This window comes from Rosa chinensis, chromosome 7, assembly GCF_002994745.2.
Source record: "Rosa chinensis cultivar Old Blush chromosome 7, RchiOBHm-V2, whole genome shotgun sequence".
NCBI lineage: Eukaryota > Viridiplantae > Streptophyta > Magnoliopsida > Rosales > Rosaceae > Rosa > Rosa chinensis.
Window position 1 is genome coordinate 36207946 of NC_037094.1, and position 23846 is coordinate 36231791.

Consider the following 23846-nt stretch of genomic DNA (forward strand, 5'->3'; position numbering starts at 1 on the left):
TTTAATCATGAAGCATATCTAAAGAGAAACACATGGGATCGCCAAAAAGAGATATATTTTTTTTTTATTGCTTGAAAAAAGAATCACAAGGAGGAGATAGCTTCTGCTACAACCGTTTTGAAGTCGATCAAGGTTGTAGGCAGAGGAAGCACTATAAGGGATCATACCAAACCAAACCCTAGTATCAAATCATCAATGAATACTTGACTTAGATACACATTTACGCAAGCGTACGTATCATTGTCAAGATAGGGAAGTATTATGCCCAAAGTTATCGTACCATGGGGATTAGTGGCTAACCCACAATCCTTGGGTAATTGGAAATAAAGACACTTAGCAAACAAAAGAAAAAGAAAAAGAAAATAAATAAAAATGCTACTCTAAGGCACCAAGCCTTAGCACTGCTTGGCTTTGGTTTGCACCGAAGCCTAATCAAAACTAATACCTAGTGATGACTATTTACAATGAGATAGAAATTGTCACCGAAAATAGTAATTTGCATTTCTAATAACTAAAGTGCAAGAATTTAAATTGAGACTTTAATTAACAACTAAATTAAATAAAGGAAAGACAAGTAAAAAATGAATATAAATAGGGGATTGGTAGCTAGGGATGAATCATAACCCTAATTCAATGCTCTAGATGCTAATTTGATTTACATACACACAATATTAAAGATGGTAGAAGCTGTATCCAAGGCTTTTCAAGGCTCAGGAGTCGAAATTCCCTTTCATGGTATTCCTACTCCGGTTCAAGGGCCGTAGGAACTCACTTGACATGAATTAGAGCCGGTTCAAGGGAAACTAATTCACATCAAGGAATTAGGCAACCAAGCTCACCATAATTGCGATCAAGCTAATCATGTAGTGAACCATGCTTGTACTTCCTACAAATATTAAATCGGGGTTCTAGCTCTAAAATCTAAGGATGTCATCCCCTAAATTTTAATCTAAACTTATTAAAAAACATACCCAAGAGTCAACAATTCCTAAACATGCCTTCTAATCGATTATCACAAAACACAAGAATCCAATAATCAAGAAATTCCATTTATAAATTAAAATTAAATTAAGCATCTATTACATCAAATTTGGGCTAGCGCACACAACCTTAACCCCCAACAAAAAAATTACTCACAACCCATAATCATAGACATCAAAATTACAAAATTCGAAGATAAAAGAGTAGAGAAGTGTAGGAGAAAACAAAGATAGTCACAATTAGCTAGGAAGCTAGTATGACTACCTTTAAATTACAACTCCCACAAATACCTAAATCTTGAATCTAGTAGAGGTTGAAGCCAATGATAAATCCTTGAAGTCTTTTGTGAGTTATCATTTAAATCTCTAAAAGAAAATATAAAGAGAAGAGAAAAAATAGTGGAGAATGGGAGGAAAGAAAGTAGCCCAATGGGCCGCCTCTGTTTTTAGTGGTGCGGCTGTGTTCAAGGGAGGAAGAGGAATGGGCCAATGGGGGTAATATGTGTGTGTGTGTGTTGTGGGGGGGTCCATCTGGTGGGAGAAAAAAGAGGAATGGGATTAATTGGTGTGTGTGGTTGTGAGAGAAAAGACGAAGATAGATAAGGGACATGTGTCAAAATTGAGAGGAAGAGAGGGAAAAGAAAAAGAAAAGGAAAAGAAAAGAAAGGAATGGCTGCACGCGGTGAAAGGAAGGAAGAAAGGATCAGCCATGCTGACGTCACTATGACGTCAGCAAACTTAATTTTTTTTTTCTTTCTTTTTCTTTCTTTTCCTCAATTTTTTTCTTTCTTCTTTCTTCTCTCTTCTCAATGCACTTCCACAACATATTATCGAAGGTGATTGAATTTCGCTCCCTTGATGGCTTTGACTATGGGTTGACCCGCATTGGCTATTTTGTCTTTTTGTCAGAAACTCCAAATTGCTCCATTTTTGCACAACTTTCTCTCGTTTCCGCAATTCCACTTATTTTCTACAAAGTAAATAAAAATTGATTAACTACATATTAATTGACATGAGAATTTGCTTATTTATAGTGTTTTAGATATAATTTCACACATATAAATGCGTATAATTACACCCCCACAGTTGAACTTTGTTAGTCCCCAAGCAAACTAAATGTAAATTAATTGCCAAAAATCTGTTAACTCAAACACAAATGCTCAAACATAGAGAAAGCGCGGTATTAGCCCTTTCCAACCATAACCCTCGGAGAACTAATTATATATATGAACATAAAGTTGATAAAGCACAACATAGGATTTATGAATTTCTAGGGCAATTAAGAAGCACATATGAAAAATGCTCAAGTATATGCATGTGTTGACCACGTGTCAAATCAATCCACCATAATCAAATAGGCATATAAAAGACCCGATATAACCCACTAAACTCACAAATGTACACTAAATATTACCACTCAAGTGTTTAGGGGTTACATGTATTTCACTCAAAAGCAATTTCACAACATGCGCCGCCATATGCTTGCTCTTCGATCTCATCTCTGCTAGGTGGCTCACAACATTCAAGATCAAGAGGTATTTTATTTGGTTGTAATGGGGCTAAGGGCAAGTTGTTAAGAGAAATGAAGGATAAGGAAATACAAAGTCCATAGAAGCACGTGAAGCGACTCTCTCTTCTAGAAATTTAAGACTTTTGTTTTCGAATGCTAAGTCACTCACTCTAATCCCAATGTACAACCCACACTATACTACGTAATACTTTTTTTTTTCTATTCTTTTTTTTTTCCTTGAACTTTCTTTTTATTTTCACAATTTCTTCTTCCCTTTTTCTTCTATTTTTTTGTCTACGTAATACTTTTTTTTTTTTTGAGAACTTTCTTTTTTCTAAACAAATCACTCACCCCCAGACTTATTCTTTTGTAACCTCACACTTTTGACTTTTCTTTTCTTTTGAAACACTCAGACATAAAGTCATTCTCTCGAATCGCTTCACCAACTACCATCGAAGGGTAGGATAAAAGTGTATAAGCTAGGTATAGGAAATTGTGGTGAAAATGAACAAAAAGGTTAAATATATAGGCTCAAAGTGCCAATCTATTGGGGTAAATATTTTAGGCACATGCTTCTTTGGCCATGGTGGTAAATTGTCATAATGCCTCAATCCTTTCCATCATGTCGTAAGCTAACAAGTAGCCTCAAGAGGTCTCAAGCAAGTTCTAGATACGCAATGTCATGAAATTGTACACACATGAAGAAAAAGTGAATGAACAATGTATACACTATGAATATTAGGCTCAAAAGCTCACAAATAAGGCATGCAAGTTAATCGAATAATCTATATGCTTCTCTAACTATGATGAACGAACCTAACATAGGCTATGTGCACACATATAATCAAGCATAGATCACATATACACTCAATCACAAAACAAATTCAAAGTCCTAGATCAGGATTAATCTATCCACAATCATAACAAGTTAAGTCCATGGCTCATCATTGGGGTTGGAAAAAGCATTAACCACTAAAATATAATTACAAAAAGCTATCTTTTAAATTTGTTTTTAATAAGGCACCCAAACCCTCACCCCCACACTTAAAACCAACATTGTCCTCAATGTTGTAAAGTGAGCTCGAAAGCTAAATCCACGTTGGATTTAGGCATGAGAGTGAAGTCCGGGTAAAGGCCCATGAAAAACCTACACAAAAATATACTGAACTAAATGCGGAGAAAAGATACGGAAAACTCCCTTTATAGAACCTCTATTGCTCACGACCTTCGGAGAAGACCAATATGAGACACCAACCTCAAGGCACAAGGCCTTGACTTCCTTTACGTATGCTCCATAATAGCTCAAGATGCTCAAGTAAAGATCAACTCCATTGAGAAAGATATAATGTCCAAAGAGCAATGCGTCACAAATAACCCATCAAAGAATAAGAACAAAGGTCCTCCATTAAGATCATAGAATTTGCCACCTCGAATACACCAAAAACTGCCCTATAATAGCCTTGACAGGAGCATTTTTATGCGACGTTTTAATAATTATTTCCTCATATTTTACTTAGTTATTTCCTTAAATAAATAAATTTTAATTTAGTTTTTATTTTCTAGGTACATTGGAATAAATGGAGAAGAAATGAGCTGAAATGAAGAAATGGATTTTTCCTGGTCCAACTAAGAATCCTAGTCAACGCAAGAATCCTGATGAGGCTAGGAAACCTGAAGGCATTAGGAAACCACATGGCTTGAAGATGACGTGGGAGATATTATGGGAGATTAAATATGATTTTTGCATGGGAAATGATGGAGATAATGTGAAAATCAAGGAGATTACGTTGAGAAAATCTTGGGAGAGTTTCAAGGGATTGTGCAACAAGAAAAAGCTCAAAACATGTCCAGATTCGTTCCTTAATTCCCTCAAGATATGTTGGCTGAAATTAGAGAATAAAATCTGCAATTTTAATGTGAAAATCAAGAGAAAATCAAGGGGAGGATGTTAAGGATAAAGCCATGGAGAGATTTAAGGGAGAAAAGGTTCAAAACAAGTCCAGATTCATTCTTATTTTCACTCAAGATTATTTTGGCCGAAAATTAAGAGAAAAATTAGATAAAATCTTGGGAAATCAGCAATAATATATTTGAAAAGATTATGGAATTATTTTGGAGCTTTTTGATTGGTTGAGTGACATGGCAGAGCTAACGTGGCATTAATTCATTGGTCGAAGCTATGTGGTGCAACTAAAAAATACTTTGGAAATTAAATTCATGAAGCCTTGCCTGCCCCTATATAAACCCCCCTATGCTACACCACAAAACAACACCACAACACACCTCTTCATTAAGAAAATAATTCCAAACATAAAAGCTCTCTCTCCCTCTCCATTCTCTAGTCTTCAGAAGCTCTGCGTCTCAACCAAGGAGAAGAAGAAGTCATGCAATACATCAAGATCTTATCCGCCATCCTCCCTTGTGTCGTCCCTAGAAGATTGCTTGCTTTCAAGGATCTTCGAGTTCTTCATCTCAAGGCCATGTCATCCATCTTTCACTGTGTATTTCATACTTTCTTTTATTTTCCTTTGTTTGATTCGTAGAGTTATGAATTCTAGTTAACATGACGTTAAGGGCAAAGTTTAAAGCCCGTTTATATGTTTTGAAATAAAATTGTGATTTTTATATGTTGATTTATATGTTGCTTATGTGAGATTGCTTGCTTGATTTTGTTTTACAGAAAACTTTTATATGTATGTGTTCTTTGGTGGCCAACTTAGGATATATGCATGTAATTGGAGTTAGATTTAAGTAGTAAAGGCTTTGGACAAAAGTCGAAATCAATTAAGAATGATTGCAAATAGGTGAACTTATTCATAACTAGGTTGTGCACTTTGGTTGACATCCTTTCTTTGTTCTTAATGCGTTGAATGTGTTCTTGATTAGCTAGCTTTCTAGACTATGATTGCATGTTCAATAGGATTGATTTAGGTGCTTTCACTTAGATTAATTATTCAAGGAAAGTAAAAAATGGGAAATCGTTTGCTTTCTAACGTTTCACATGGTCAACTTCTTTCTCATGACATAGAAGATCAACTATAGGAATTGTGATTGGATTTCATTCATATGATTGTGGATTTGATCTTTGTTCCTTGCGTTCCACCCTTGTATATGTGTTTTTATATTTTCTTTCTTTTATTTATTTTAATTTTCAAAACTCCAATTCTTAAACCCCCTTTTTATTTTGTTATTTGTATATATTCTTTTTGTAAATATTATACTTTATACTTATTTTAATTCTTTATTTGTTTTACAATGACATGTGTACCCTCAATCCTCGGTTAGGACGATCCCTATTTACCATATACTAACGATGACATTTTCAGGGTTAAATTGCGCGCTCACTTTTAGCGTATCACCATTCAAGAATTGAAGTGCAAGAAATCCAACCACCAAAGTGAACAAAAACTAGTGAGTGCAGCGAAATTCCAGCAATGACCTTTCTGTCTTCAAATGCTCATATCTCAGACACAGAAAGTGATAGATAATTGAGACTATTTGGAATGGAAAGTAGACTTGGAAAGCTTTCTATCCATATAAACTGAGGCACCTATATCTAACTGAGATGAAAAATAAAGCTGGTCGACATTGCTGATCTGTCATGAAGTCTTTTGCTGACCCTCAATCACCAAAACAGAAATATCTGAAGCTCCATTGGTGTAAAGAGAGTGAGATCAGCCGGATATGAAACTAGACTCAACGAGATACCTGATGGTAAAATTTCACTGGAAAATTAATCACTAGTCGAAAATCGTCGGCCTCCAAACTCACTGATCTGTTCTGCAGTTTCTGCTGTGCCCTGTTTTTGATCTCTGTCACTTGGAACATTAATCTGAAGTTAGGAAAGTTCAAATAAAAAAATGTTTCTCCTGTATACAGAGGGCATATGAAGACACATCTCTGAAAAATTTTAGCTCCAAATTTCTTAGGATGTAGAAGGTGTAGCTTCCCAAAGTCACTCTACAGTAACCATCTCTGTTTTGACCTTCACTAATTGACCACTAAATAACTGAAGTTCCAGAAACTCATAATGGCTCAAATTTTGGCACAAGATAGCAGACACCAATAGAATATCTTCAGAAAATTTCAGCCCAAAATAGCATGTAAAGCGGAAGATATAGTCACCCAAATTCAACTGAAATTTCTGGACAGAAACTGCTCACTGCCAAATTTGTTCTCCTTCACATTTCCAATTTCGGGCACCTCCTATCCACCCAAAAATTACTAGAAAGCTTTATTCACTACTACAAAACAAAACTACTAAAGGAAGAAATACTACCGATGATGTGCTAGGGCTGCCTCCCTAGCGAGCGCTTTGTTTAAGGACTTCATTGCCGGTCCATAAAACATGAACTTTGTCAAGGTGGATACTTCTCAAGTGCGACCACCCTATTATTAGGGCCTAAGGGACTCCTTGACATGTCATAGAGGCAAGACCAAGATCTATCCATGAAGATTCCAATGGATGACCAAAAGTGTAGCTTCTTAATCTTCCTCCTCTTCTCTATTTTGCCTCTAGAAGCCAACCTTGCATTCTCCTTCTCAAGTGAAGTAGAAATAATGCTCTTAGGAATAATAGGTGGTAGAAACTCTTGAGAGTGATGGGAAATAGTGAGTGCAAGTGCTCCACTTCCTTTCCAATCCATCACCTCATTGTAGAAACATTGACCACTTAATGGTGGATTGAGAGGTAAAAGTACTTTAATCTCAATTTTCTCATTAAGAACATAAGTGCTCAATGTTCTACTCTCTACCTTGGCAAGCTCATGATGGATCTCCTTGGATGTGGGAGGAGAGAAAACCCTTGTCTCTTCAACTTCTTTATCATTACAATGCATTAAAGGACTCTCTTCCCCCTTGGGAATATTTGCCTTAAGGATTAAGGATCATGGTGTAGCACTTCAAGCTCCGTCTCCTCCTCACTAAACAAGCTATTCTCTTCTTCGGAATCAACTTCATATACCTCCTCTTCATTGTGAAAATTAGAGTTCCAATATTGCACCGATTACTCCGAAATGTAGTCTCTCACCCTACAAAAGGAAAATAAATATTTTCCTGAAGGAAGGGAAAATATGAGACAAAGTGGTTCCTTCCAAACACAAAAGGAATCACTTTCCCTCATTCGTTTCTTGCATTTATTACTTAGAACACATTATTTTATTTAATTAATTACAAACTTTTTAATAACTTTCCTAATGTTACCATACACCGGAATATAAAGTTCTTGAGAAATTTCATTTTTCTTCCCATGGGAACGACAAAGGAATCATTTTCCCTTCCCATAGGAACGACAAAGGAATCATTTTCCAATCCGTGAACCAAGGGAGGCCTGTGAATCTAAATTTAAATGAATAAACGCCATATCCTCATAGTCATACTATGTATGGCATGCCCTTAAAAATACACTGGCTGATAGGAGAACAAAGTGTGACATTTTTAATATGTATTTTTTCTCATTTGGCTAAGTTATTATCTTAAAATTAATAATTATAATATAGTTTATGTTTTTAGCTACTTCATGGTCGAAAATGGTGAAAATAGGTAAAAAAGGGCATAAATGAGCATAAATTAAGGACAAGTCATTTTAGAAACTTTCCTCTTTCATTTTAGGAAATATTTCCTATTTTGTTTTAGGAAACTTTCTTCATTTGAACTTTTCTATTTCTTATTTTCCTATTTTAATGAGAGTCCATCCCATTAGAAACTCTTGAGTGATGAAATCAAGAAAAAATTGAAGGATTAATCAGGAAGAATTCGAGGAGTTAAATGGATTGTTGTTAATCAATATTTATTCCTAATTATCTGATTTCTTATTGATTATAAACTCTAATTAAATTCTGATTTTTCTTGATTGTAGGAGTTTATTGTGTGCACAATTTTTGGAAGAAATTAGTGCAATTCAAAGGAGAGGAATAAGGGATGTATCTGGTCACTATTCAAGGCATATACAATGAGCCATTAAGGGGAAAGGGATCAGAAAATTCATGACTTTGTCAAGAGAAAATCAAGGAAATTTGGAGGAGAAATCACCTCTTGATGAATGGCCATGATTACATCACAAGATAGGAGAATTCCACTATAAATAGCAGCCATTCTCAACACCAAGAGCATCACTTCCTGACCAAGATCACTTCCTGACCAAGATCAGTTCCTAGCTAAAAATTATTCCATAGCTCTGCCCAATTCACTTCTCAAACCTCCATCACATACAAGACCGTGACCATCATCCTTCCATCAATCTACGAGTTCTCAGGCGCTGAGTCAAGGACGCTCCACCACCATAGCAGAGACAAGTTCATCACCTTGTTGCTAAGCCGCTGAGGAAAGCTTCAAAAGTGTAACTATCACTCTACTTATAATTATTGTTTCGGTTTTGTGTGTTTGGATTTGTGAGTTGTGTAATTGGAGACATGAGATTTTCAAAATATTTTTATTAATATTTTTGAGATTTTCAGTTTATTATTGAGTTAATTTCGAGAATTCTTTGATGATGCATGTTATAATCTTGTGCCCTTTTAGGTGTTTAGGTAATTTTCAGAGTTAGGTTAATAAGTTTGCATGCTAGAATCACGCTGAGGATTCATGTGTGTTTGCTTAATTTTCCAAGACTAATTATTATTTGTTAGGACGCTGAGTTAAACAAGTAGTAATTAGTTCTAAAGAGTGGTAAAAATCATGCTTTAATGATTAAACGATTCTGGAAATTACGTGTTAATTGTTATGAGTAATGGTTAATTTGCACGTGTGAGCTGATTCAAAGAACGGATCAGATAAATGGATTGGACCGTGACAGCTTTTCATTTGGGCTCTTATCTAGCATTTAAGATGGGCACGTTTTAGTAGCATGTTGAAATGAATTTTCTGTTTTTATACTTAATAATTTTCAGAGTGGTAGTGGTCTAGGTTAGGGAAGTCGATCATTGTAAATATTTTATTTGTTTGTTTTTATTTTAAGTAGATTAGAACCAAATTTCAAAACCCCCCTTTTTTATTCTTTTATTTGTTAATTGACCTTTTAGTGTAGGTGTACCCTACAATCCCTGGACTGAACGATCCCTACTTATCCTATACTGACAACTACATTTTGCAGGGTTAAATTGTGAGGCTATTTTAGCCGCATCAATTTTTGGCGCCGTTGCCGGGGATTGTTAAAATCTCTAACGCTTAACGTGTCACTAATTTTGTTGTTTATATAGAATACATGCTAAATTTTTGTACTACACTTGTGGAATGGTGACAGATTGCGATTTATGCTAGGCCAAGGCATAATTGTGATTTAGTTTAAGTTTTATGAGTGTTGCCAAAATTAAGCATGTCTTTTGTAATTGTTGTGCAATTTGTTGAAGGTTTTTTTTAGCATGTTGTAAATTGTATTTGTTTCACTTAGATTAAGCATGTTGTAAATTGTATTTATTTCACTTAGATTAATATACTTAGGTTGTTTTAAATTTCGTAAAATACTTAATTGTTGTAAGTGTGTAAAATAAATAAATAAACTCAAAAAAAAAAAAAAAACAAAAAACAAAAAATTATTGTGTGAGCAAGGAGAAGGGTCCAGGCTGAAGGACTATAAATATTAAGTGCTGCATGGGAGGCAACCCATTTCAACCGAAGCTGTGGAGGAGCCATCAACGAGAGTTTGACATTTCTATCCCTTCACTTATTTAGGTTGAATTGTACTTGTGTCTTTTATTTTCGTTTTTGCTCTTTTGTTTTCGTATTTATTTTCATAAATTCCATTCCTATATGCTTAATTGTTCCATTGCATGCTTATGATTGATTACATTGAGGACAATGCAATATTTAAGTGTGGGGGAAGGGATTTATACTTTTTTCTTGAGTCATATATATTGAAAATAAAAAAAAATAAAAAAATGTCAAAAATTAAAAAAAAATTGTTGCTTTTATTTATTGAGTTAAAATGATTTTTGGGTGAAATATCTTCTTCATCGTAGGCGCATCTGATGGGATGTGATGTCTAAGGTCTAGTTTGGATCCGAGAAGTGCTGACAAAGGGTCTCGTCCCCTGTCAATCAAGTGAGCTGAGCTCCGCCAAAATCGGTCCCCTCTTCACCTGGTCATGTTCCAAAGGAGTTACCGAAAGGAGAAAGGAAATAACCCTAGTCCAAAACCTTTTTGGTGTTAGTTTTAGAGTCTTTTGTTTTAACTTTGAGTCTTAGGATGCCCTTAACTGTCTAGGATCATTCAATATCTTTGAAATTATGGCTAAAATAGGATCACAATATTGAGATGATTTTAAATGTTATTCTTTTGTTAATTAAGATATATGAAAAGCATATGCATGAGTAGTGGATATGGATTTCATAACCTTGGTACAGAATATGAGCATGTTAAGATGAGTTTTGATTCATAAAAGCCCATGTGAGATATTTGAGCCATGTCCCTTTTTCTTGGAGTGATAAATGAAAAATATATTCTTAATTTCTTGGCGATGTTTTGATGATCTCATTATCTTTCATTTGATTGATTGCTTGCCATAGATTAAGTTTGATGGACTAGAGAATGCTAGAATTCACTCTTGTGCTTGTTGAGACTTTTATCAATACATGTCCCTGATTCTGGAAAGGATAGAGGCACCATAGGAATCACCACCATAGCCAAATTAACCTGTGTCCATATTTGTGCCCGTCGTGGGACCCTCCTAGTTTAACCACTTTGAGTCTACATTAAGCATTTTCTTTCATCACCCTTAAAATCCTTAACCCTTAACCTTAGTATAGTTACAATCCTACCCTTTATTCTAAGAACTTAGTGGAGCTATCTTTTGAGACTTACTACATGGATTTGGTGGCAAGGATGAAGATTGAGAAGAGGTGAAAGTTCAAGTGTGGGGGTAGACTTGTCCATAAGGAAAAAAAATGTGAAAGCCATGAAAAAGAAAGAAAAAATGTGTACGGCTAGAAAAATAAAAAATAAAAAATAAAAATATGTCTATGGATTTTAGTCCCCCATACTTGGTGAATTTGAAGTTTGCTTTGAATTGAAGGCCCACTATTGAAAGGTTTGGTCTTTGTCCAATTCACGAGAGTTCAAAGGAAGTTTAGAATGACGACATTAGGCCTTTTATTTTGCCTCAATGGGTGTGACGTTTTGTATGCCCTTGTGGATTTGTAGAAGTCTCTCTACATCTACATGAGCTCTACTAGGTTTTTAGGATACTTTGACATTCCTTCACCTTTGTTTCTTAAAACCTTGAACCTTAGCCCCATTTCAACCCTTTAAAGTCCTTTTTTATCCTTAAGATGTGACAGTCTTTGATCTGTGGAGATGAGTTATAAGAGTTGAACCTATGGCTTGGGTTCATTCGTGCAAGTAGTTGATATCTTTCATGAGATCTTGAAAAATTATATTCACAAAGTGCTTTTCATTTCTTATATATGTGAGCTATTTGATTGCCTCAAAATATTTTCTCTCACATATAATTTGAGTGATTATAAGCTTTTAAGCATTGCCCTGTTCTGAGAGAAGAAAGAGTGGATATACATTGTGAGAATATGAATCATACTTGTCTGAAACATGCTGAGCTCCACCCATCACCATTGTTACAACCAAGTCCTACATATTTATATGTGGATTATATGCTTCAATTAACTCTCAAATATCTAAATATTGATTCTTGATTAAGTGCTAATTTTGATGCCATGAGAGTAAGGATTTATGAGACAAATGTTAAGGGTAATATAGTGTTTGTGTGTCATTTGTGTAGAGTCTAGCAGTGACGTGTTTGTTTTGGTTGAGTCTTTTGTTTTGATTTTGCTAAGGGACTAGCAAAAGCTAAGTGTGGGGGAATTTGATAGGAGAACAAAGTGTGACATTTTTATTATGTATTTTTCCTCATTTGGCTAAGTTATTCTCTTAAAATTAATAATTATAATATAGTTTATGTTTTTAGCTACTTCATGGTCGAAAATGGTGAAAATAGGTAAAAAAGGGCATAAATGAGCATAAATTAAGGACAAGTCATTTTAGAAACTTTCCTCTTTCATTTTAGGAAATATTTCCTATTTTGTTTTAGGAAACTTTCTTCATTTGAACTTTTCTATTTCTGATTTTCCTATTTTAATGAGAGTCCATCCCATTAGAAACTCTTGAGTGATGAAATCAAGAAAAAATTGAAGGATTAATCAGGAAGAATTTGAGGAGTTAAATGGATTGTTGTTAATCAATATTTATTCCTAATTATCTGATTTCTTATTGATTATAAACTCTAATTAAATTCTGATTTTTCTTGATTGTAGGAGTTTATTGTGTGCACAATTTTTGGAAGAAATTAGTGCAATTCAAAGGAGAGGAATAAGGGATATATCTGGTCACTATTCAAGGCATATACAATGAGCCATTAAGGGGAAAAGAGATCAGAAAATTCATGACTTTGTCAAGAGAAAATCAAGGAAATTTGGAGGAGAAATCACCTCTTGATGAATGGCCATGATTACATCACAAGATAGGAGAATTCCACTATAAATAGCAACCATTCTCAACACCAAGAGCATCACTTCCTGACCAAGATCACTTCCTGACCAAGATCAGTTCCTAGCTAAAAATTATTTCATAGCTCTGCCCAATTCACTTCTCAAACCTCCATCACATACAAGACCGTGACCATCATCCTTCCATCAATCTACGAGTTCTCAGGCGCTGAGTCAAGGATGCTCCACCACCATAGCAGAGACGAGTTCATCACCTTGTTGCTAAGCCGCTGAGGAAAGCTTCAAAAGTGTAACTATCACTCTACTTATAATTATTGTTTCGGTTTTGTGTGTTTGGATTTGTGAGTTGTGTAATTGGAGACATGAGATTTTCAGAATATTTTTATTAATATTTTTGAGATTTTCAGTTTATTATTGAGTTAATTTCGAGAATTCTTTGATGATGCATGTTATAATCTTGTGCACTTTTAGGTGTTTAGGTAATTTTCAGAGTTAGGTTAATAAGTTTGCATGCTAGAATCACGCTGAGTATTCATGTGTGTTTGCTTAATTTACCAAGAGTAATTATTATTTGTTAGGACGCTGAGTTAAACAAGTAGTAATTAGTTCTAAAGAGTGGTAAAAATCATGCTTTAATGATTAAACGATTCTGGAAATTACGTGTTAATTGTTATGAGTAATGGTTAATTTGCACGTGTGAGCTGATTCAAAGAACGGATCAGATAAATGGATTGGACCTTGACAGCTTTTCATTTGGGCTCTTATCTAGCATTTAAGATGGGCACGTTTTAGTAGCATGTTGAAATGAATTTTCTGTTTTTATACTTAATAATTTTCAGAGTGGTAGTGGTCTAGGTTAGGGAAGTCGATCATTGTAAATAGTTTTATTTGTTTGTTTTTATTTTAAGTAGATTAGAACCAAATTTCAAAACCCCCCTTTTTTATTCTTTTATTTGTTAATTGACCTTTTAGTGTAGGTGTACCCTACAATCCCCGGACTGAACGATCCCTGCTTATCCTATACTGACAACTACATTTTGCAGGGTTAAATTGTGAGGCTATTTTAGCCGCATCATTGGCTCAAGTAAAACACAAATTTAATGGTGAAAAGTACTTGAATAAGTGCAGTATCAGCATGTACAAAATTGGTTAAAAATGTCAAATAATTTTTTTTCTTTTCAACCATATTTCAAAGTGTAATCTGGAAAATGCAAATTCAATAACGATGTGAGTGAAAATACTTGAATCAACAATGTAAATGCCCACATTCGATCTATCAACGATGCCATGGAGTTCGTCAGGCATTCGCATGCCTCCCCTTTGTCGGACTTCCTCTGTTGATTACACTCTCCTTACATAAACATCTATGCATTTCATGTTTTTCAGCTTCTAGCTTCTCAACCATGAATATTTAGTATTTTCTGTTTTATTTTATTTTTAATCAAATGCAATATTTAATCTCTTTCATCAAAACGCTTGGTCCATAGGTTGCCACGTGTCATGGACCCACATTGTACATCATCGGTGCATTTTGGCCCCGTACATTCCAGCCAAGACCAACAAAGAAAAACTAATTTATTGAATAAATTAAAAAAAGGGACCTTTATCCCAAAAAAAACAAAAAGGACCATGTCAGTGATGCCGACAGATACTAAATTACTATAAATATGGCAACCTCTGTGTCCCCTCAAAGAACCAAAGAACAAAAGCCCACATTTATGATTTTGCTCCAACCTCTATGTCACCGGGACCGGTGATCGGAGTCTAGCATCTAGTTTTATTGCCTCCCAATAATATCTAATAAATTTTTATTGCCTGATACGCTAAAAGCAAGCGCGCAATTTAACCATGTAAAATGTCATCGTTAGTATATTGTAAATAGGGATCGTTCTAACCGGGGATTGAGGGTACACCTGTAATTGCATAAACAAATAAATAATTAATATAAGTATAAAATATTATTTACAAGTATAAAATATTATTTACAAAAATAAAACAAAGAATGAAGATATATACAAGTTAACATAAAGAGGGGGGATTTTAGGATTTTGTAATTAAAAATTAAAAGAAACAAAAATAAAAATGTAAAATACATATACAAGATAAAGATGGACATTAGGTACAAAGGATAAAACCAAACTCATATGATTGAAACCAATTACAATTCCTATAGTTGATTATCTAAGTCATGTGAAAGAAGTTGACCATGTGAAACGTTAGACGCAAACGGTTTCCCATTTTTTACTTTTCTTGATTAATTAATCTAAGTGAAAACACCTAAATTAATCCTATCAAACATGCCATCATAGTCTAAAACGTTAGTTAATCAAAACATGTTCAATGCATGAAGAATAAAGAAAGGATGTCAACCAAAATGCACAAATGAAAAAGTTCATCTATTTGCAATCCTCCTTAATCAGTTTCGACTTTTGTCCAAAGTTTTTACTACTTATGATTTAGGTTTACAAAACTATTAGGTAAATTGTTTACTTAAATCAAGCTCCAATTACATGCAAATCCTATAAGTATCAACCCAAATAAAATAAACATGTAAAAGTTTTCTGTAAAGCAAAACCAATCAAGCAATCTCACATAAGCAACATAGATATCACAACTATAGAAATCACAACTTTTATTCAAACATAGAGATGGGCTTTAAACTTTTCCCCTAATGTTATATGTTAACTAGAATTCATAGAATTCATAGTTCTACGAATTCAAAACAAAGAAAACCAAAAGAGGTTACAAGGAAAAAGATTGAATTACACCGTGAAGAGAGTGGATGATGAAGAGCTATTGAGAGGTTGATCTTGAATCTTGAAAGCAAGGCTTCAATATCATGACACAAGGTGGAAGGTTGGCGGCTAGGGAGGCTCATGGCTTCTTCTTCTCCTCCTCTTTGCTTGAAGACGCAGAACCTTGAAGACTAGAGAATGGAGAAAATTTTGGCGTTGAGAAAAGAATGAAAGAATCAATCCCTCAATGAGGCTTGCAGGGTGCATCTATATATAGGAGATGTCTAGGGTTTTTGGATCTTTCTTTTAATTTCTAGGAATTATCTAATTGGTCCACACAGCTCCAACCAATCAGATAAATCCACGTCAGCATTCTTGTGTCATTCAACCAATGAGAAGCCTTCACAATTACTCCTTGATTCTAGGGATATAATATTTTCTTAATTTAAATCAATATTTTCTGATTTTGTCTCCTAAAATTCGTCCAAAAAGAGATGTGAGCAACAAGCAACGTATTTGGACTTGTTTTCATCCTTTCTGCATGTTGTAATCCCTTAAAACTCTCCAAGGATGATGCCAAACTCTTTTGGAAGCCTCTAGGACGTCCCAATGTGTAATATTATTTGAAATATGAAGCATAAATTTGGTCATGGGCTTCCCGATGTCATGTGGGCCTCTAAACAGAAATTCCTGTCAAAAGTCCAATTTTCGCGCAGCTTGACTTTCCTGTACTAAATCGGCCATAACTTCTTTTAAAAAAATGATATTGATAAGCCGTAAAAATATATAGAAACTAGACATTCGAGGCTTTCTAAAAATGTAAAGATCATCATGTAGTTAGTCCTGAGCTGCTCTCAATGCTCTGTCGAAGTTGACTGACTTGCACAGGCAGATTTCCTGATTTGGACTTTCATGCGTTTTTTTCTCCGAGTGCTCTCAGGTTTCCTCGCCCTATCAGGACTCATCATGTCTTCAGAACTCCTAGTCAAATAAGGATTCTTCATATAAAATGTTCTTGATCTTTCTAGAATCTTCTTTTGCTCTCCTAGTTCAACTAGGACTCCTTGTGTCATTAGGATTCCCTTTCTTGGCAGGAATAGGCTTCCTAGTCCAACTAGGACTCTGCATTTTTCACCATTTTTGTTCATTTCTCCGATCATGTTTCCTCGTTGACCGAGGATTCCTGCTTTGACTGGGTTTCCTAGTCGGACCAGGATTTCATGGTTGGATCAGGAAAACTTCATTTCTTCGTTTCAGCTTATTTCTGTAGCCCTCGTGCCTTTCCTCTATCATTTCCAACGTTCCCTTGCTTCTCATGTGCCTTTAAGCTCATTTCTTCTCCATTTGCTCCTAGGTACCTAAAAATAGAAACTTTATTAAAATTGATTTATTTAAGGAAATAACTAAGTAAAATATGAGGAAATAAGATTTAAAACATCGCATTAAAATGCTCCTATCATTGCCCCCAAATAAAAGTCTCCGGCAACCTCCAGCCAGTAACCTGATTCTGGTGACCAAACCTTCAGCCAGTGACCAAATTCCGGCGATCAGTAATAGGATTCCAGCGACTGGTGTTGTTGGATCATATTTTATATACATATTTGTGCCCTAAAACATGAAAATTACTTGTTCTAAAGTCCAATTTAAGGTTGACTAATCCAATTCCATTATTCCCATAATCTTGTACTTTTGCTTAACCTTTGTGTTTATTTATATATATTTATTATGGTTTCTTTATCATGCTAGGAAATGATGGAGAAGCATGGAAATACACTAAAAGTCAACCTTAGCACATTTTCCTACTCCGGCTAGGAGAAAGCGAGCTAGACAAGGAAGGAGAGACGGCAGCCTAATCAAACGAACTCTAAATGAGTTGAAAATTTCCAGATCAATTCTAGACATCCTAAGAATAATTTCTTATGAAGAGTGGAAGAGCTAGTTCGAAGTTTGAGGCCTTCAAAAGATCGGTCCAAGTTTCTGACTAAAAGATGAAAAATGGCAAAAAGGGACATGTATCTATTCTGGCAGCATTTCCGGCCAAACCATGGTGAACTAAGTTATGAAATTTTACCAGGATGATCTACACTTATTGAGGAACATTTGGTATGAAGAAGTTGAAGGCCAATTATTCCGAAGTCTCGGTGGAGATTCAATTGAAGGAAGCTTCAAAGAAAGAAAACGTATCCTAATCAAAACATGACAGTTTGGCCTAGAACCTTCTTTGGGCGGATTTCTTCTGCATTTTTGGAAGGTCTATGATGCTGAAATTATCAAGGAGAGCCCTACAAGAATCCTACATGATTATGGCAAGATTAGTCCATCATATTATTCTTAATTTGGATAATAGGCATCCATAGGCACCTTCTCTCCTTTGGTTGCCATATTGACTTTGGTGACCCAAAACCACCTCAACACTCTTCATTTTCATGTTTCCCATGCATAATAAAGAAAGTAGCTGCTCCTCTCTTCTACTCTACACTCTCATAGCTCATCATTACTTCCCTTTTTTTACTCCATCTCTTCCATACCATTTTTCCCTTGTTTTTAGGATCTATATTACCACTCTCATACTCCACCTCCATGCTTCTTACAATACTTGAGCTGCTCCATTTTGCTTCCATTCATCATTTTACTCCTCTCTCTCTTCTCTATATAAGCATCCCTTCATTACACTCTTAAACCATCACCCATACCACCCCATTACATCTTCTTTCTCTATCTCCACCACAAAACCTCTATCTCCACCTCCTAAAATCCACTCTCTCTTCTCTATATAAGCATCCCTTCATTACACTCTTAAACCATCACCCATACCACCCCATTACATCTTCTTTCTCTCTATCTCCACCACAAAATCTCTATCTCCACCTCCTAAAATCCAAACCCATAATATACATACTCCTCAACCTCCATCACCACCACCACAACTACCATCTTCCACCACCACAAACTCCTTCACGACCACCACAAACTCCTTCACTGGCCACCACCACTACTCTATACCTACCACTTAAAGGTAGCCAAAGAAGCATCATATCTTCATCACCATTTTATTAATCATCTTCAAGTTCATCATCCATCCATTCCACCATCAAGGAGGATTCAAAGAGTATTAAAGGAGGAAAACAAGGGAGGAGCTAGCCATTGATTTGTCAAGTTTCAACTAGTTCATTCTTTCATTTAACTCTTTAATTTACCCTAATGTATTTTATAGATTTGATGCTAATTTGTATGATTATGAGTGAATAGTTACTTTATTGGGGATAGGGTTAAAAGCCCGAGCCAATCTTGTATGAATTGATGCTATAATTTGATTTGATACAACTTTGATTAATATGCCTACATGCTAATTCAAGAGTTGAATGCATATGCTTAGACTTTACCACTTTGAGTATGTGTGTTTGCTATGTCATAATATAATGTTTAGATATTGGTAATCTTTGAATGTTAAAGCATGAAAGCACACTAGGTGTGCATGTAGGGATTGTGAATTACAATCACTTAGAGATAAGCTTGGTTGGTTTGCATGATTTCTGCATCTCCAAACTTTATGCACTTAGGGTAATGCACTAGATACTTAACCGGATTGAAATGCATGACTTAAGTAGTTAAGTACTACACCTGAGAGGGGTTGCTTGATATCACAAAAGAAGCATGTCTCTTGTTGTACCTGAGAGGGATGTAAGGAGAGAAATTTAGCATCATTCATATTGAAATGCATCAATACTTGCAAGGGAGGTTTGTGGTAGACAATCTAAATCCTAACTTTCATCCATTTGATCAATAGTTTTGTTTAGAGTAATTTAGTTTACATTTGAGCATCTAGTTGTTCTCAATTCAAAACTATCTTCAAAAAAATCAAAATCAAATCACTGCTCCATCTTGCACATACTCACCATGAGCCTAGATTTTCTTGTGATTCTAGGTTCGTGATTATATATTTGCATATTCTAGCTCTCTTTAGGTTCACACCCTAGCTAGCGAAAGGAATCTAATCTTTGTGGGTTCGACAACCTTTCTTAAATCCGTGACTATTTGGCTAATAAATATCCGGATTCTGACGAAGTCTCCAATTACTTTTTAATTATTTGGAGGGCAGATTTGTTTTTTTATATTTAAATGAGATAAGTGGGCACACAAAAATTTTAGTGGAATAAGTGGGCATTTGTTGGATCCAAATTGAATAAATGATCAAGAGCCCACTTTTTTTTATTGCTTGAAAAAAGAAATCACAAGGAGAAGCTTCTGCTACAACCGATCTGTAGTCGTCTAGTCGATCAAGGTTGTATGCAGAAGAAGCCCTAAGAGGGATCATACCAAACCAAATCCTCGCATCCAGTTATCAATGAACTCATGTCCTAAGTCAGCTAAGGCATTAGCCACACTTACATGGTTTGAAGAAAACAACAGCAAAGCTGGCAACAAGTGATTAAGTTTGACTTGATTCTCTCGGGAGGGGGTGATGTGTTGTTAACGCAGTCAATTGAAGTCACGTTCAATGTGAAGTTGCTTTTAGCCTTCTTGAACGGCGGCTCTTAACAAAAAAAAAACAAAGAAAAACTATAAAAAAACAAAGAAACAAAAAACCAAAATTCTCCTCGAATAGGTTGCTGCCAACTTACTAATTTACTGTAAGTATGGCAACACCTCACATTTGCGATTTTGCTGCAACCTGTGTGTCATCGGATAATCCTTTATGGTGAGTCAAGTTCAACTTTGTCATTCTTATCTTCCTAGTTTGGATTAATAATTCTGGGTTTGAGTACAAATTGAAACTGAGACTGAAAGTTTGCGTCTTTAGGCGACTGCTAGTGATCAACAACTGAAATTGTATTCCTGCTACATGAGCTCTTGTGCTTACCGTGTCCGAATTGCCCTCAACCTCAAAGGTGTTTCCTTTCCTCCAGTTTTTGTACATTCAATTCATTATTGGTATCTGAATTTGAATTTGAATTTGAACTTGAACTTGAACTTGAACTTATGGTTTGTATATGTATAGGGCTCAAATACGAGTACAAAGCTGTAAACTTGTTGAAGGGAGAACAGTTTAGTCCTGGTTAGTCCCATTCCTTTAACTCACCACTTTGAAATTATGTCTATATCTGAGACTGTTGTATCCCCATTGAATTGATTCTGTACTGGCAGAGTTTAGAAAGCTCAATCCGATCGGCCATGTGCCGGTGCTTGTGGATGGGGACTTAGTTGTTTCCGATTCATTTGCCATTTTATTGGTCAGTCTGTATGTTCTTCTTTCTTCTTTAGCTTAATCTGCATAGGATATGCATTCAGTTTTCATTAGCTTCTTCTCATATTTCGCAGTATTTGGAAGAAAAGTACCCACAACATCCGTTGTTGCCTAAAGACCTTCAGCGAAAGGCCATTAACTTCCAGGTCAGTCTCGTGTCAAAGATGTTGGGTCCCTTTTGTTAAGATTTTGTCAACTATTGTGGATGGATTTGCATTTTTCATAATGGGAAGTCTAAGTTATGATCGTGATCATGGTGATGTCAAAGTTTTACATGCATTTATGCATGCCGCTGGATCTTTTTATTTCTAATGCTGCTTCTTGGCTTATTTGCTAACCCATGTTTTGTGAGCTCTATTTTCTGAGTTTTTCTGGCTTGAATCTCCTGGTAAACTAAAATGTTTCTTTTTCTTAAAATTCTTTTGCTTGTTTGCGTGGATAAGTCAATTGAACTGCTTCTTACAAAGTGACCAGATTTTCATGTCTCGTGGCTGTAACAACCCTGTTATCATATGATGAATTCAAAATAAAATTATGGTTTCTGTCTTTGTGCTATTGACTTGGCAACACTTGTATGCATAGCTTACCAAGAACTGCATCATCTTAAATCCTTAACTAACATAGTATAATGTTAAACAGGGTGTAAATGACATTGATGGTAGTTTATATTGTGTATTGGTGCTTAATGCAATATACATAATAAATGCAGCTGATTGATGCCAAATCTGTTTAGACTGCTCTACTTTTATGTACTATGAGTCTCATATGAGTTTGCTAATGCTTTGGACGATTCATTATGCTTTGCTCCAAATCCTTTTGTATACACATAGTTGAAGGTATTTTCTTAATTAATGCTATTTTCATGTCCTTCTCTTGTTGTGCAGGCTGCAAATATTGTTTGCTCAAGCATACAGCCCCTTCAGAATCTGGCAGTACTGGTAACTAGCTGGATGCTTTTGCTTGTTTATACTTTAAAACACTTTCATTGTTATAAGAGTTCACTTCTTGTTGCATTATCATCTAATCAATAACATTAATGTCGCTTGTTGCTTTTCCAATTTACAGAATTATATAGAAGAAAGGGTTAGTCCAGATGCGAAAATTGAATTGGCTAAAGTTCATATTGAGAAAGGTTTTGCAGGTAATCTTTGGAAAAACTATTGATCCATATGGTCCCTCATTCCCCTCCCAAAGAGATAAGAAAAAAAAAAAGAATAGAGAAAATGTTCAGTAAGCCATAACTTTTGAATTTAATTTTTTTTTTTTTTCTAGCGCATGAATGAAAAAGGAATTATGGTAATATTTTCTCCTCAGTCTTGCTTCTCAAGCACAAGTGTTGTTACTATATGTTTATTCCTATTCTCATGAATAATTTAGATCTAATATCTACTATTTGTGTTTCTTTCAGCACTTGAAGATCTACTGAAAAACTATGCAGGAAGATATGCAACTGGAGATGAAGTTTCTTTTGTATGTTTGATCAATTTTGTCTTCTTTCTTCTTCTTCTCCTTTTTATGAAAAAAGAGTGATCGACTTTGTCAGTGCAAAATAAAAGAACTGTTTTGACCACATTTAACCCCAAACCAGAAAATCTTTTATGTCGCAGGTCTAAGGAACTAGATTACTGGTTCTCTAAGCCTAGTTTTCATTCATGGGCTTTGGTCTTTTGCTTTTCCGGATTTTGAATTCACCCAAAAAGTACACGACATTTGCATATATTTCAGAAAGCTGTTGCCCACTTATTTGTATATATTTAGGCTGGAGATAAACATTAGTCACATTTGCATAAATCATAACATCTAGCTCACTTCATATCTTACTAACCATAGAAGAAAATCATGCAAATCCAATGTTCTCAAAGTAATTAGACTTGTGGTTTCACTACTTTTAGAAGCATGGAAACTAAATTTAACAATTAATATTACCAAGGACCCTTGCCTAGCAATATAATCACAAAATTCAAATGTCCATTTCATGCAATTTTTTTTGTTCTCTCAGGAAACAGAAGACTGCAGTACCAGTAGACCATCTAGAACTTTATCTATCTTTAACAACTGATGTGGTTATGAGGTTCTCGATTACATTACTTGAGTTGCATGCTGCACTATGGAATGGTCACTTTGCAATTGGTGTGAAATTACTTTGTTTGGAGAAACTTCCAATATATGTGACATTTGGATAAATATTTGCAGGCAGATTTGTTTTTGGCGCCCCAGATTCATGCAGCTTTTAAATGGTTCAATCTAGACATGGTACTGCTCATTTCTTGCGCCAGTTAAAGTTATAACCATAGGAAATGTACATAAAGGGATTTTATTCAACTGACAGTGTAAAATAATACTTATCTCTGTGGCATAGCACGATTCTTTTCGTGTTCTTTTGAGTGAGAATTGAATTGGTCCATATTGACTAAAGTGATATTTCAATCCCCTTATGGAATTTCTTTAATCTTCATTGGCTTTCTATAGCACTCGAAAAATTGAGGCGTCAAACAACTTCTTCATGCATTTGCACTTCTTCTCGCTATAATTCTATATTTCCTTATGATCTATAGGCAACTGCATCTTTTATACATTGAGTTGGAGTCTATTCTGGCCTGTCAGTTTGGTATAATACTGTGGTAGGTTCAGCATAAGAAAAGGTATGTGTAGACATTTGGTCCTAAAAAAGTTAGTATAGAATGACAGTCCACACACACAAAAAAAAATATATTTAACTAGTTATAGAGTGCTGACCAAACAGGCTTGCTTCAAGAAGTTGATTGTACGGTAGCTAATTCAATGATAAATGTATGCTTCAGGACTATACAATGATATTTTTTTACCATTTCTTTTTCTTTATAACTGAATTATGTACTTGTATAACCATAATTTTCCTCCTATCGGACTTCAGCTAATAACATTTTGTGGAACCAAAGATTCAAA

General features: G+C 35.1%; 2 protein-coding genes and 1 long non-coding RNA gene across 4 annotated transcripts in view; 2 read left to right on the forward strand and 1 right to left on the reverse strand.

Moving 5' to 3' along the window:
- LOC112177379 (glutathione S-transferase zeta class) overlaps positions 1–23846 on the forward strand; it is a 40859-nt gene that overhangs the window by 16592 nt on the left and 421 nt on the right. Inside the window, exons 1-9 of one of the 2 annotated variants that reach the window (XM_024315674.2) lie at positions 20225–20375; positions 20478–20565; positions 20676–20732; positions 20822–20907; positions 20996–21067; positions 21806–21859; positions 21987–22062; positions 22330–22391; positions 23115–23174. In XM_024315674.2, coding sequence (XP_024171442.1) covers positions 20373–20375; positions 20478–20565; positions 20676–20732; positions 20822–20907; positions 20996–21067; positions 21806–21859; positions 21987–22062; positions 22330–22391; positions 23115–23174 — 558 coding nt within the window. In that variant the 5' untranslated portion in view covers positions 20225–20372. Of the gene's footprint in view, positions 1–20224; positions 20376–20477; positions 20566–20675; positions 20733–20821; positions 20908–20995; positions 21068–21805; positions 21860–21986; positions 22063–22329; positions 22392–23114; positions 23175–23846 lie in introns of those variants that run through there. The other variant, XM_024315675.2, reaches the window with a different exon arrangement.
- LOC112177374 (leucine-rich repeat receptor protein kinase HPCA1) overlaps positions 1–23846 on the forward strand; it is a 74998-nt gene that overhangs the window by 10428 nt on the left and 40724 nt on the right. The gene's annotated exons all lie outside the window — the stretch shown is intronic.
- Positions 14336–15919, reverse strand: LOC121050582. Its single transcript, XR_005803551.1, has 2 exons — positions 15708–15919; positions 14336–14854 (listed from the first exon to the last, which is right to left on the reverse strand). It is a non-coding gene; the product is annotated as an uncharacterized LOC121050582 (long non-coding RNA).